The 14951-nt window shown below is 32.8% G+C and overlaps 1 protein-coding gene across 2 annotated transcripts; it reads left to right on the top strand.

The window, feature by feature from the left end:
* The first annotated feature begins 279 nt into the window (after window positions 1-279).
* Window positions 280-10607, top strand: LOC110645192 (uncharacterized). 2 transcript variants are annotated; one of them, XM_058138018.1, is made up of 7 exons: window positions 280-693; window positions 1192-1334; window positions 1728-1777; window positions 2363-2445; window positions 8579-8659; window positions 9097-9159; window positions 10190-10607. In XM_058138018.1, the coding sequence occupies exons 1-7, from the start codon at window positions 640-642 to the stop codon at window positions 10247-10249; spliced, it is 534 nt and encodes a 177-aa protein (XP_057994001.1). In that variant the 5' UTR covers window positions 280-639; the 3' UTR covers window positions 10250-10607. The 2 variants fall into 2 exon arrangements, with proteins under 2 accessions (XP_057994001.1, XP_021653948.1); XM_021798256.2 differs by having other exon boundaries at window positions 291-693; window positions 1874-2445.
* Window positions 10608-14951: the final 4344 nt, after the last annotated feature.

The raw sequence follows: 14951 nt of genomic DNA, 5'->3' as shown, positions 1-14951 counted from the left end.
AAATTATAAAATAAATATTAAATTATATATTAAAAATAAAATAATAAATAAACTAATTGGGTTCATGAATAGTTTTGGATACTCTATGACTTAGTGCTTAAAAATGATTTATACACGCCACCCCGGAGTGAGGACGGAGGGAGGAATATAACATAAGGATATTTTATTTTCTTCGGAAAAAAAAAAAGTATATTTTATTTTATTTTATTAATAAAAAATGGTTTAGGGAAAAAAAAAAAAAAAAGAGACAGGTTATGGTAGTCTTCTGATCGGACGTCCCTGGTTGACCCTGATTAACGTCTAGCTAAAGATCACCGCTAAAAAATTTCCATTGTTCACTCATCACTCGTGCATTTCCTTTTTCTTCTCTTTTCGTTTCCTTTCCTTCTCATTTTCTATTGGAAGTACAGAACATCGACACACGCTCTCTCTCTCTTCCAAGCCTATCTCATGCCAATCCCTTCTCTCTCTCTCTATCTTCCATCCTTTCTCTGCACTTGTTATAGTTGAGTTTATATTGGTAATCAGTAATGAGGTTAGGGTTCTGATTCTTGGGTTAAAGTTCGATTATGCATGGGGTACCCCTTCATTATATAGAACCGATTCGTGAGTTGATTATCTAGGGTTTTGGGTCTTGAAATGGCCGAAGCTTCGAAAGGTCGCGTCACTATTACTCTTGGGCGTACTGGTCAGGTATTTTCTTATTATTATTTTAATATTTTAATCGTCATTTCTAAATTGGGGTTTTGCTGCTTGTTTAGGTTTTTGATTTTTTTGGTTGATTCTGCAGTTTATATATATATATATATATATATATATATATATATATATATATATATATATTCATTTTCTTTCCTACACTTTCTCGGCAACCAAACAGCATTAGAAAAAAATCAACAAAAAAGGAAGATATATCTAATGCTGTTTGGTTGCCGAGAAAGTGTAGGAAAGAAAATGAACTTATGTTTTGAATGTTTCTGTTGTATTTTGGGATCTAAGCAGATACAAATATCTACTTGAGCTGAGGTTCATGTAATTGTTTAGAATTGATTCGATGCCCTTTTCTTTTATTAATGAAAATTGCTTATTTTATAAAATATGGGGTTTATATTCTTCATTATTGCCAGGTAAACCAAGCACATTCAGCTTTCTATTCTATAATTGCATTGACTTGTCTGTGTAACGTCACAGGTGGTAAAGAGAGCTGCAGCTGTATCGGAGGTTGACTATGATGATCCTCTGCGAGGTGCTGGAAATAAGCGGTCTGTTAGAGATAGGTTAGGAAGTAGTTTCGAAAGTTTCCCATCATATGGAAGTCTAGCTAACAACAAAAGGTGTGTTTTTCTTTCATTTTAATGTTTCACTTTTGTAATTTTGAATTTGAAATGAGTTGAATAATGCCCTTTATTTTTAATATTTCCTTGTGGTTTGAAGAATTTGTTAAAATATTGCACAATCTGTGGTGGGTTCTCTCATTTGTGAATGTTCTTTTATTTCATCATAATTTCTTATTTATTATCTATTGTCGAAACTTTTGGTGATTACAGAGTGTTTAGATTGTGTTAGTCAATTTCATTTGGGTGTAAATTGAAATTGCTATGCTATGTAGATGTTACTAGTGTATATGTTTCATGGCATGGTTTTGTGTCCTTAGCATATGCGTTTCAAGTGCATGCTTTGGTAAATACTTATGGAGAATGTTATGGATATACTTTATCTTCGTGCAGACAAAGAGGAGACAGTTATTTGACAAGTTTGAGTGCTAATGGTGTGGAAGGTAATACACTTGCTGTCCTGCATTGAAATGTTAATTATTTTCTCAGATTTTCAACCCATTTTTGGAGAACTGACCTGTGTTTCTGAATAATCTAAGATGTTCGCATTGGTAAGGATGACCTTCGATTCAAACTCATGCAAAAAAATGTCTCTAGAAGACCCCAGAGTGATTATTACGGAAAAACCATGGACCTCCGTGAAAAGCTGTCTAGGACAGTGCAGCCTTCAGGTCCCCCCCTTAATACTGTTGATGCAATGCAGCGCATGCCTGATCCAAAGAACACTAGTATCTTAGGTCGAATTCCTCCTGCAAGAAGTGCAGATAATTTGCCACAGATTGATTCATCAAGGAATTCTTGTTCTCCTTGGACCTTGGATCATATAAGAAGGAGATCACCAGATAGAATTATAGGTAGTTCTAGGGGTTTATCCCCACCCAGAAATGTGGAAGAATTACAAAGAAGACCATTAAGCAGGACATTTGATGATGGAAGAACAGTTTCATACATGAACAAGGATGTTCTTGATGCTTCAAGGCCTGTGAGTAGTTCCACACCTTTCATGACTAAATCTGTGTTGCCTGCAGTATCTACAAAGCCTGCAGCACCTCTTCTGGGCCAACTTCCTCCACCAACTGCAAGTGGGATCTTACAGAAGAGCTCATATGTGGTACAAGTTGTTTTATGTTTTTCTTTCACATGTACATAAATGAACATGCGCATAAGTTCATTTTATTCATGACCCTGATGTGCTTCATATGGATAGAGGTTAGTTACAGTTAGCTTACTGACAGAGAATTTTTTTTTCTGCCATGTTTTTGGTCAAGTTTATTTCCAAACCTAGGGTGCCGTTTGTGGTGACCTTTTTATAGTTTAAAACTAATGGATTTGAAACTATAGAAAATGGATGGCTGTGGCCAATAGCAAGGTTTGCCTTCTTAGAAAATTCATTTTTCTGTCAAATACTCTGATGCATTGTATCTTTGCTGTTCTTTCTTTCTTAACTCTAAACTAATGGATTCTGCCATTTTTGGACTTCCTGAATTTTATTTTCAAGGTTGGGATTAGATTTACTCATGGAGGTCTGCACCTTCTTAAGTTGCTGAATGAATTTTATTACCTACTGGAGATTGATGCTGCTTTAAGCATTTTCAGCTTTCAAAAGAAATAAGATTATAAATCTTTTGATTACTAGCTTAGGTGTCCTACACAATATGTTATTTCTGAGTCACATAAAGAAACTGTGAATATTTTATATTTCCCAGTTAAAATCTTGCTTCATGCTTCCTTTATCTCTTTTGTACTTTCATTGCCAGCCTTGTAGTTGGGTCACTTTCAAGCTTAAATAGCCTTCTAAAGACGAAAAATAGTTAGACAAGTGGGTCGTTCTATTCAGTAAAATTGTTAAAGTAATGCCTGGCAGATTGAGATGGATTTGGGATACCCCAAGTCTGTTCTGTGGTTTCAGCAAACATAATTTGGACTGAACTTTTTAAAATATAGTTTTTTACCCTTGTGCTTGTTACTTGAAATGGAATGATTTGAGTGTGGATTGTATGACCCTGCTCTTTTGTTTCAGCTTGTTGTTGGGTCAATTGGATATAGAAGAGTTGACCTCTCTCTTTTACCCTTTATATATCTGCTTTGTACGTGTGTGTTTCACCTACCCCACAATCCCTAGTGTGAGCTGAATTTCATCTCAGGTTTCTTGTTATAATGCCTGGAGACTTCACCAATTAAGTTAGTAGCTTCCATCAGTAACTGTTAACTGTTGTATTTATGGCAAGGTTTTGGTGTTGGATCTTTTTGTTCTACAGGTTCTTGAAAAATCTAATTTTGCATGGTTGATAAGAGCATTAGTGACATGGAGTGTATTTATGAAGAGTTAAGGCCAAATTATTTAGATCTGTTTTGACTCGAGTCAAATAATCATAATTCAGACAGGTAGCAACTTGATAGATCTTTGGTAACCATGTTGTGATTGTAAACATTTGCAGTTCTTGTAGTTTTCCATGTATTAGGATAGAAGCTAAGGGCCTGTTTTTACTTGTGGAAAAAGTTATATGTTTGCATTTTTCTTTTTCTAAGAACTCAAGTTTTCATTTTCCATGAAAAATAAGGGAAACAATTACAACAACAACTAAGCCTTAATTCTAAGCTAATTACAGTCGGCTATATGGATCCTTTTTCGCTATTCAGTTTTGTTAGACGCTAAGTGATGCATTATGGGAAGATAGAATTTAGAAATTATTCTCATTGTAAAATTACGAAATTTAAGAATTTTATTATTTAGGAATTTTTATCTTATTAAGTTTATTATTTAGAAATTTTATTATTTTCTAGTTTATTTTTGTTTAATTTAGTATTCCTAATTAGGTTTGAATTAGGGTTTTAAAATCCTAATTTGATTGAGATTCCTAATTCTATAAATAAGATCTAGGATTTCCATTATTATTACACAAGTTTTGTTATGATAATTTTATGAGATCAATAATATTTGAGAACTAGTTCTCTCTTCGATGATTGATTTTTGTTTTCTGTTCTTTTTTATTATTTCCCTTGCACAAAACTCAAAGAACTTGCAAAGGAAAACGCCACAACTAGAATCATCAGCTTGGCATGGGCTATCCTCAAATTTGATTATTTTGCATTGCTTAGGGTCAATGGAGTCCTCCAATAATTGAAACATCAAAAAAATAATGGCTTATAGGTTTTTAAATTTTGCTCTGTGGAATAAAAAATATAAATATTTTTTTCCTTTCTAGGTCAATAGAAGCTCGAAAGAAGTGCTTCATAAGTAGCATTGAAAAAAAGAGCTTTTTGTGCTTTTTGTTATGTTTAGGATATTCTTGGAAATCATTAAATTTCATCATAATAAGGCAAAGAGTCATGATGGGGTAGAAATAACAGTATTCGAAATTCTGATGTAGAGTTTCAAAAAAATAATCAATATCCCAAGTATTGAACCACGAGCTTGGTTTGAGTAACTCCAAGTATGGACCGTTAGTACATAATTGCTCTTTTATTTTCTCTACAATCACGTCAGCAGAATACATTCTTGTAATGAGCTTTTGTGAAACAGAGTAATGAGCTGCCTTATATGATCCAGTCACAATGTTAAATTCATTCACACTTTTCAACATCAAATTTTTTCCACAGATATTCACTCTCTCAATCTGATTATGCATCATGGACACTCCATTCAGTTTATTAGCTTCATCCGATGTCCTTGTCACTACTACACTGGATTCTAGAACACAGGCTGGAGAGTTCATTTCTCTCTGATACAAAAAAAAAAGCATGATAGATTATTGGCTATCAAAAATCTATTGGAAACTTATTTAGAACCTTAAAGCCCTAAATTTTTGGCCATATTTTTGGCCCAAAATTTCCTTCCCCCCAAATCTTCCTTCTCCCTCTTTCCTCTCCCATCCTTGTCTGCCTTCTACAGTTCAGCGTTTCCCTTTCTCCTGTTGTCCCCCTCTCTTGTGCTGCTACTTTTTCCCATGGTTCCACTCCTCCGACTCCATCATCTTCTGGCCAAATCCATTGAGCTCTTGTACGATTTAGGTTTTTGAGTTTTGAAATTTGTTGAACTCTAGCTCGAACACGATGATCCCCAAGCCTTTCTCTTTTTTATTATACTTCTGTTGAAAGGCAAAGGTTAAATGGATAATTAGTAGATATCAGTTTTCAAGCAGCATCTTGTTGATTGCTGTTGTTGCCCCCAACTTTTCCTTAGGATGCAGCTTCTTATTAAGGTGAGACCTTCTTTGATGTTGTTGAGAGTCCATACTATGTTGCGCAAGAGGTGTTACTTGATGTTGAGGATAATTCACTCTATATGAGTAGCATTAAGCAAACCATCTCATTGGAGGATTATTTGCAAGGTCGGTGCAGCCGCTCGTCAAGCTATGACTAACCAACCACACTTTTTTGGCAGTCAAAATGGTAGGGTGGAAAAGGCAAGAAAACAAAGCTCCCATGAAAGGTGACTTGGAAAAATTGGATGGAGTGACACAGATTGCAAATTTGTCTGGAAATGAAAAGTTCTCGATCTTCTTGGGAAGTCTTGGGAAGAAGATACAAATGGAAATGAAAATGAAAAAAGAAAAAGAATCCTCTTGCAGCTTTCAAATTTTGTGAGAAATGAAAAGTTCTTGTTACTCATCCATCAGAGTGTTGAAGAGCTACACCAAAATGTAAATGAGGAAAGAAAAGCAAATGGAATTGACCAACAAGCTGGACTGAGTTTGTTGAGTTACTTAAGGATGATTAGAGAGAATTGAACTCTCCAAGTTGTGTTCCAGAATCCAGTGTAGTTATGACAAGGGCATCAGATGAGGCTGATAAAATGGATGGAGCACCTGTGATGCAGAATCAGATTGAGAGAGTGAATATCACTTGGAAAAATTTGATGTTGAAGAGTGCGAATGAATTCAACATTGTTACTGGATCAAAATAAGGCAGCTCACTTCTCTGTTCCACAAAAGGTCATTACAAGAATGTATTTTGATGACGTGGTCATAGAGAAAATAAAAAGACCAATTATCTACTAGCAATCCATGTTTGGAGTTGTTCAAACCAAGCATGTGGTTTAATACTTAGGATATCGATGATTGTTTTGAAACTATAGGTTAGCATTTCAAAGGCTGTTATTTCTAGCTCATAATGACTCTTTGCTTTATTATGATGAAATTTAATGATTTTTAAAAATATCGTAAATATAACAAAAAGCACAAAAATACCTTTTTTTTCAATGCTACTTATGGAGCACTTTTTTAGAGCTTGCGCTGACCTAGAAAGAAAGAATATTTATATTTTTTTATCATAATAAAAAGCACAAAAAGATCTTTTTTTCAATGCTACTTATGGAGCACTTCTTTGGAGCTTGTGCTGACTTAGAAAGAAAGAATATTTACATTTTTTATTCTATAGAGCACAATTTGGAAACCTATAATGTTTCAATTATTGGAGGACTCCATTGACCTAAGCAATGCAAAATAATCAAGTTTGACGATAACCCATGTCAAGCTGATGGTTCTAGTTCTGGCGTTTTCCTCTGCAAGTACTTTGAGTGTTGTGCAAGGGAAAGAACCAAAGAGAAGAGAAAATAAGGACCAATCTTTGAAGAGAGAACTAATTCTTAAATATTATTAATTCATAAAATTGTCATAACAAAACTTGTCTAATAATAATAGAAACCCTAGATTTTATTTATAGAAGTAGGAATCCCAATCACATTAGGTTTTTAGAACCCCAATTCAATTTTAATTAGAAATACTAAATTAAACCAAAATAAATTAGGAAATAATAAAATTCCTAAATAATAGACTTAATAAGATAAAAATTTCTAAATAATAAAACCCTTAAATTTCCTAATTTTACAATGAGAATAATTCCTAAATTCTATCTTTCTATACTGCATCACTATGTCTACCTCAATATCCAAAACTTGTAAATGGAAAATAAATGAAAGCATGGAAAATTTGTTCACCTATTAGTAATAGACAACAATTTTCTAATTAAAAAAATTTTCATAACTTTTATAATTAAAAAATATTATAAAATCTATTTAGAAACTTATTTTACTTCAAAAAATTTTAATGTGTTATTTATTTATTTATTTTATAATAATATGATTAATTTTTTTATCATTATAAATAAATACTTCCTAAATAATTATTCAGTATAAATATGGAACGGATATAGTATAATTTTGGTTATAAAAAAGTCATTGTTTTTCATTTAAAAATATTATGAGAAGGGGTTATGGAAGGAAAAGCTAGTATTGCAGTTACAGATGTCTTAGAAGTATAGTTATAACTTATAGACACAGTTACTAGCTAGAAGTATAAAAATAGAAACAGTACCTATAATCACTCATTTAAGAATCAAATGCAAGAATGACCTCTCTTTTCTCTATATTCTCTGTAAATATTCTCCCCTTTCTGTTTCTTTTCTCAACCCAGTCTATTTCTATTTCTTTCTCTCCCTATTTCTCTGTTTCGAAGGGCATTACAGGTTTGTTACATAACCAAAAACAATTGGAGAACAGGACTTTTCTTATAAAGAAAACAGTGGAAAGCAATTTAAAGTTGTTTTTCAAATTTTAGTTAAATTTTGAAAAATTGAAAAACTGGTTTTCCAGTTCTCCATTTGGACAATTGGTACGTATAAAAACAAAACTATGTTTTTCGTTTTTCTTTAAAAAATTTATTCATGAAACTATAACCGTTTTCCCCAAGTGAATCGGCCCTAATTGCTTCTCCCTGGAGAAACCTCTACTATAGAGAAGTGTATGTGAGTGTACTGTATTTGACACACGATGTTTTCCCCAAGTGAATCGGCCCTAATTGCTTCTCCCTGGAGAAACCTCTACTATAGAGAAGTGTATGTGAGTGTACTGTATTTGACACACGATGTAATGATTAGAGATAGTTTATTTGTGATTTAAATCTTAAACTGTCTTTTGTTCTTCAAGTGATCCTCTTATCTCTTTGAAGCATCTTCAATTTCTACCTAAAATCTCATTTTATATAATTGAGATAGTTTCTACTTTACCTATATGCTGATTTTCTTTATTACCCCGCCAATCACAAATTCACTACCTTCTCTGCTTAGTGACATTAATATTTCTATGCTGTACTGTTCTATTGAGTGTTTAGATGTTAATTTCATAGTTTCTGTGAGTTACCAACTCTGATGTGTCTTGAAGACTCAATTTTTAGCATCTTATGTGTATAGAATATTCATTCAGAAACATCTTCTAACATCCTTGTTTATTTTTTATTACCATGTAGGGTGAAGAACAGCAGACTGTTGAAGGCTTGTTACATTCACTGGGATTGGGAAAATATGCCATTCTTTTTAAGGCTGAGGAAGTATGTTAATTTTTCCTTGCCCTAATGAAATGGCTTAGAAGAAGGATAAATTTTGTTTCTTTTCCCTTTTAATCATGTTCTATTTGTGGGTGAAGCATGAGAGTTATGATGTGCAATTTGACTGCTATGGGATTTTTGTTCTCTGTGTCAAGTTTTATATGTGTTGTTCAGTTTCACACATGCATGTGTGCATGGCATAACCATGCCCAGTACTGTAGTCAATATGAAATCTGCGGAATTGCAAGTTTCAAATTTTGAAAAATGTCAGAATGTTTTCAATACTTGTATAATAACATGTCATGTGGATTTGGATGTGTTTGGTAGCAAGGTTTTCCTTGTGATCATTGTTGAAATTTGTGAAGGATTTTTGGTCCGGTATTGATTGATATTGTTTTTCTCCTTTGTCTGATTCATGATACATGTGATCTATTGAACAGGTGGATATGACGGCATTGAAGCAGATGGGGGAAAGTGACCTTAAAGAGCTGGGAATACCCATGGTAATCAAATGCAGCCCTTCCCTCTCGCCCTCCCCCCTCCCCCCCTCAACACACACACACACACCAAAATAATAATAATAATAATAATAATAATAAAAAAGCATGGTGTTGGCTTGCACTTCTACTGTTGAACTCGCTTTTTAGTTCTTATTTACTTTATTACCTTTAACCTTCTGCATCTCAGATATTGATGTCTAATGAAATTTAAACCTTGAGTACTAAATTATTGAAGCATGCATGATTTTCTAATTTATTTATATTCATTTATTTGCTTCAGTGCTCTAACTCTTAGAAATTTGGCAATCAGCATACTGTGAAAAGTTAAAAGGAATTAATTTAGTTTCTTTATTTAAAAAAAAAAAAAATCATTATTCATCTCACCATTTAGGTGGTAAGTTTCTGTGATGACAAGAAGTCTATCGTTCTCAATTTTAGTTTGATTTTTCAATTTAATGCAGCCATTCATAATGGCTTTTTTCGGTTGTATCAATAAACTATATATTCAAGTGAGTATACTTAGTGGATTTCTCTTCTTCCTTTTTCCCTTTTTCGGTGTATCAGAAATTTTTTGAACTCTTTATCTCTTATATTACAAGACAAACTACTTGAACATTAAGCAATTGGCCCTAGGGTTTTTTTTCTTCTTCTGAGCATATGTTGTCTGACTAAAGTGAAGACTGAAACGAGACACTGTAGGGTTATGGTGCCTTATTGTGGCACTAAGACTATTTCAAATTTACAACCTTAACAAAATAAAGGCTTTCTTTTAGTCAACTAAATTTCCAATGTTCTAGTTTCATGTGTTTTTCCTTGTTGAAGAAAGAGATATAGGCATGTGGTGTAACTTATTGGCAGGATGTCACAACTCTTAATTCTTCTTAAATATGTTTGATGTGAATATTATTGCATTTGTTGCAGTTATAAAATTCTTGCTAGATTGTTTTTAGTGAAGGCCAACCCGAACTAGTTTGGGATCAAGGCGTTGTTGTATTGTCTGTTCTGTTTTTAATTAAGGATGTTTGAATTGCAGGGACCAAGAAAAAAGATTCTTCTTGCTCTCCTGCCTCTTTCCAAGAGACAACCTCGATGATTGTATTTTCAAAGCCAAGCTGTGCTGGGGAATTAGGTCAAATGCTGTGATGGTTGGCTTATATATATCTTTTTCCCATGAAGTTCCACCTGCATCTCCTCAGAATCAATTGAAGTACTTCATGAATCAATCAATAGTCAAATTTTTGAATCCAACAAGTGCTCAATTGGTTAACATTTTGATAGATCGCGGCAAAAAAATTTTGAGATGTATAATATTGGCTAATATTGTTGCATTGCTTTTCATGTTTTTTTTTTATTTTGACATGCTGTGTATTCAAACTATTATCCATATAATTTGCTCATGGAGGCATGATGCTAATGCAAAGAATTAACTTGGGTATGGATGTTATATAAATCTTTAGGAGCGTCTGAAGTGGATTTCGTTGTATTGGAGTAGGAAAACATTGTCGATTGTTTTTGCTAGTTTTGATAGGATGACGAACGACCTTTGCTTTGGGTTAGTATGTGGCGTTCTGCAATCGCAGCCGAAAACAAGCTGATTGGTAAAAACTTCCAGATGCATGAAGCAAGTTTTGGCTTTGAAATATCTATTGTTAATTTGGTAGTGTTCTTGATAACAAGATTCCTTTGAAACCTTGAACCCATAAAAAGATTCGTAAATAGGCTTTGTAAATTTTATTGATAAGATGGGGTTGAGGTTGTTACGATCCACAAACATTCAGGACGGAAAACAAAGGCCAAAGGTGTCGGCAACGCCAGCAAGCCTGAGGGAGGATTATAAGTTGTTGTAGAAGATTGGCATGTTCCCCTTGTAGATCTAGTTGTTTATGCATTTTATATTTACTTTGATGGGTAGGCCAGCGAAAATTATCGGGTTTTCCTATTACTCGTCAATTGTTGCTTCCTTTCTCTCCATCTCCATCCAATCTTTTAATATATATGTATGTTTCTTTGATTTTGTCAACTGCATTATCAAATTCTATTATTCTTTTTTACATTCTCGAAGACTATTTGTGATTCTCCGTACAAGTCTGCCTCTTTGTACTATTCAAAGTGAGAAATCTGTTCACAATATATAATTGGTTTCTTGACCGGTGACTTTTTTTTTTGGTGGTTGCAAATGGGTTTGATTGGAATTAAATATCTTGATTTCAATGTGGATTTGTGTAGTTGTATTTACAATTTACAAAATTTACAATCCACTTCATTTTTATACCGAAATTGAGTTTCAACAACAACATAACAAAATCCAAGCAGTAGGAACCATGGTCTTGAGTTGAAGATATATTACTGCTTAGATAGTTATCCTACAAGAGGCTTAGGTTGCCAACCTAGTTCATCAAAAAATTTTAAACAAAAATATGAGAATTTTTCTGCTGAGATCACAATTTGATGTGATTGCCAATTAGAAGCAATTTAGTAAAACAATTCCCATGTTCACCAGTAGGAGATCGGCTCAGAATATAAATCTTGAATTTTGATGGTATCTCTCTCGTACGCTTGTTTGATTGCCCTCAAGGTTAGCCAAACTGGGTTGAGTTTACTATTTACCAACCAATATATCTTCTTATCCATTCTATATATGTTATGTACTTCTACGGGATGACATGTTTGCACTACATTTTGGTCATTTCATTATCTCCTAGGGTCCTAGAAGTTCATGCATGGTGCGATCAGTAGAATTGATGTCTGCACCATTAATGTTCAGAGTGGCAAGTGAGATGCAGAGTGACTTTTTGCTGGGATCATATTCTCTCAAATTGTATGCCTTCTCAATTCTGTTGCCATTGTAGCTAACAATCATAGGATGCCAAGTAACTTTTTGTCTTTCTTTTGCCAAAAAGAAGATGCTCGGGTTGTAGTTTGGTAAATAATTATGAAAATAAAAGCCATTTGCTTCCTTGCTCTCTTCTCTCTAGGAGATGGGATGGCCTTATTTCCTCTTAGTCAAGATTGTACTACTAATTACTGTATTCCCAATTGACATGTTGGCTTGGTGCCCTACTTCTATTGGGTGCCAAGATTTTCACTGGTTTCTTAATAATAAAATACGATTATTTGGAAGATTTATATATGTTTGATTTTTCCCCTCAAAATCAACAGTTTCTGAGTCTATTATTTAATTTCTTGTGTAGTGACCACTAATTAATCATAGTTTCTTATTTTAGTTATGCATGTGTTTTCCAAGTTTCCTATGAATGTGATGTTTGATAAAATAGTCAAGATGGGTGGGTGTGTGTTGTGTTATTGCAGAAGGATGATGAATTTCCTAGTTCCTTCCAATGTTCTTTTCCAAGTTCCTTGCACTGTTTTTTGCCTGCCTTGATATGACGGCATATTATTTAAATGATGTTTCGTGGATGCTTCTTCTATTTTTATTTCTTGCCCTTCTTACCAAACATTAACTAACAACTTGTTGGAATTAATTCAGTCTTTATTTATTTGTTGATAATTTCAGATTTTTAGATTTAGTTTTATATTTTTAGAGTTAGTTTCGTGAGATTATGTAATTGTAGGTTGTTATTAAAAATCCCTCCTTATGAGATCAATTAATATTTTAGAAGTTTTGATTAGTCATGAGATTGTGATTCCTTTTATTAGTTGTTTATATATTAGTATATAAAGAGATCATTTGCTGAATAATTTTCATTCTATTTTAGAGTCTCTTAATATACTTTTTTTATCAATATTTTTTCTAACACAATTGAGAGCAAAACCAAGATTTAAAAAAACTAAAAAATAATGCAACAACTTTGGTCACTGAAAGCTTTCTCTTTTTCCAAATGTTCAACTAAAGTGAATGTGATTACATTAACTTTTTGCTAGCTCTATCGCTTAAAGGAGCATTTTTTGTGATAATAAAACTTTAAGCGTGTAATATGATTATATTTCATATTTGATTATATTGTTTGATAATAAAAAAAAATTTCAATGTAATTGAATGATAATTATATAATATAATTAATTATGTTTAAAGCAATATAATGATTATTACATGCACAAAAATAGACGTAATTATAATTATTTATTTTTATTTTTTTTCATTTATTTTCAAAACTATCACCACATATCATCTTGTCACAATCATTACCATTTGACCATTACTTTTATTATCACTTGATCATCATCTTTATTACCAATACCACTAGATTATTGTCATCACCATTTAGCCACTACTACCGCCACTACCTGACCATTACCCTCCAACCTGCCACTATCACCCCTTAATAATCACCATCCTCACCACAATTACTATCGCCACCATTACTTAGCTATTATTATTACTAGACCACCAACCACTGCAGTTATTATTAATCACTTATTATTAACATTATAAATATATTAAATATTAATACAAAAATTATCTTTATATTATTTATATTTTTATTTGCAATCAAATATAAGAATATAATAATAATTGTAGTACATTATAATTTTAATTATATTATATTTTATTGCGTTACGCTCGACTAAATATTACCAAATACATTTGACTTTTAAAAAAGTAAGGTTCAGGTTTACAAGTAATAAGAAATGGCTATGAAAGGTTACTAAGCAAAAATAAACATCAAGGATCATGCCAATTAATGATAGAACACCCAAAGAAAATCAATCAAAGGCATGAAGATAGCTTGAGTTAGGTAAAACCTCTTAGCACCCTAGGCTTAGAACCTTTTTAAGGAGAATAGAGAGAATCTTATCAATATTAATCAATTTTCCAAAAGACTATTAAGCTTAAATGTTTATGTATGTTATGTCATAAGAAATGATGTTCAAAAGTGTTGAAAAAATTTTTGAAGCATTATTTCAAAGTGAATCTTTTTGAGACAGTAGCAGAATTAGGTATATATTCTACTTTTAAAAATTATGAGTTATTTATCTCTGCTGTGAAGGCTTTGTGAAAGTTACCTATATGTTACTTTTGGCTATTAACAACACTTTTCCAAGTGCACTAAAGGACAATACAACAGTTATATTTGTCTTTTTCAATGTTGGTTGGTCGCTTTAAATGTGAGTAACAACTGGTTTTCACACTTGCCCATACAAGGCATCATTTCTAAAGCATCAGGGGCATGAAAGCAAGCATACCAAAGCATTAATCTTGCAAACAAAAGTTCTTGAGCTCTATTGGCATATATTATCTCCATTCTTTTTATATCAAGCTCTGATGTATTTATTGAGCTGTGAGAGACCCAAACACCAACTAATTAAGCTCAGTTATTGTTGATTGGAAAGGTCATTAAGTATCTTGAGTGGAAATTGAGTGAATGGGATTGTGATTCTCTTGTAATTGGTTCTAAAACTCCAAGGAAAAACTCTTGAGTGTACTTGACTCTTGTTTGTGAAAAGAGTCCAATAATAAATAAGAACTCTCAAATCGAGATCTTTAAGAAGTAGATGTAAGTGCTGAACCATTATTAATTGATGTGTTTGATCTATTCTCTCTCTACTGCTTTTAATTTTTAGTGTCTTTGAATTGATTGAATGAGATTGTTGAGAATTCTTGGGACAAAATTTTTTCGTGATAGTTTCTTTGATTTTGCAGTTATTGTTTAGCCTATGAAGGCTTTAATTCAGTGAAGCAGGTTCAGATAGATATGCAGAGGAAGACTAGGCGCTTGTGATTTGTACTGTCATATTTTGATGCACAGCAAGGTTTGCTTCAGATATGCCACATGGCATACCACAACAACCCATGGCTTCTCCTGGATTGTGGTCATTTGCTTTAATCTTCAACA

Source organism: Hevea brasiliensis, chromosome 2 (genome assembly GCF_030052815.1).
Source record: "Hevea brasiliensis isolate MT/VB/25A 57/8 chromosome 2, ASM3005281v1, whole genome shotgun sequence".
NCBI classification, from domain to species: Eukaryota; Viridiplantae; Streptophyta; class Magnoliopsida; order Malpighiales; family Euphorbiaceae; genus Hevea; species Hevea brasiliensis.
This window is presented reverse-complemented; position numbering and strand designations above follow the sequence as displayed.

Bases quoted from the DNA above. Each gene is read 5' to 3' on its own strand.
- LOC110645192 (XM_021798256.2), top strand. From the start codon at position 640: ATGGCCGAAGCTTCGAAAGGTCGCGTCACTATTACTCTTGGGCGTACT. The intron at 694-1,191 runs GTATTTTCTTAT...GTAACGTCACAG, and splicing joins CTCTTGGGCGTACTGGTCAG to GTGGTAAAGAGAGCTGCAGC. The intron at 9,160-10,189 runs GTAATCAAATGC...TTTGAATTGCAG, and splicing joins AAGAGCTGGGAATACCCATG to GGACCAAGAAAAAAGATTCT.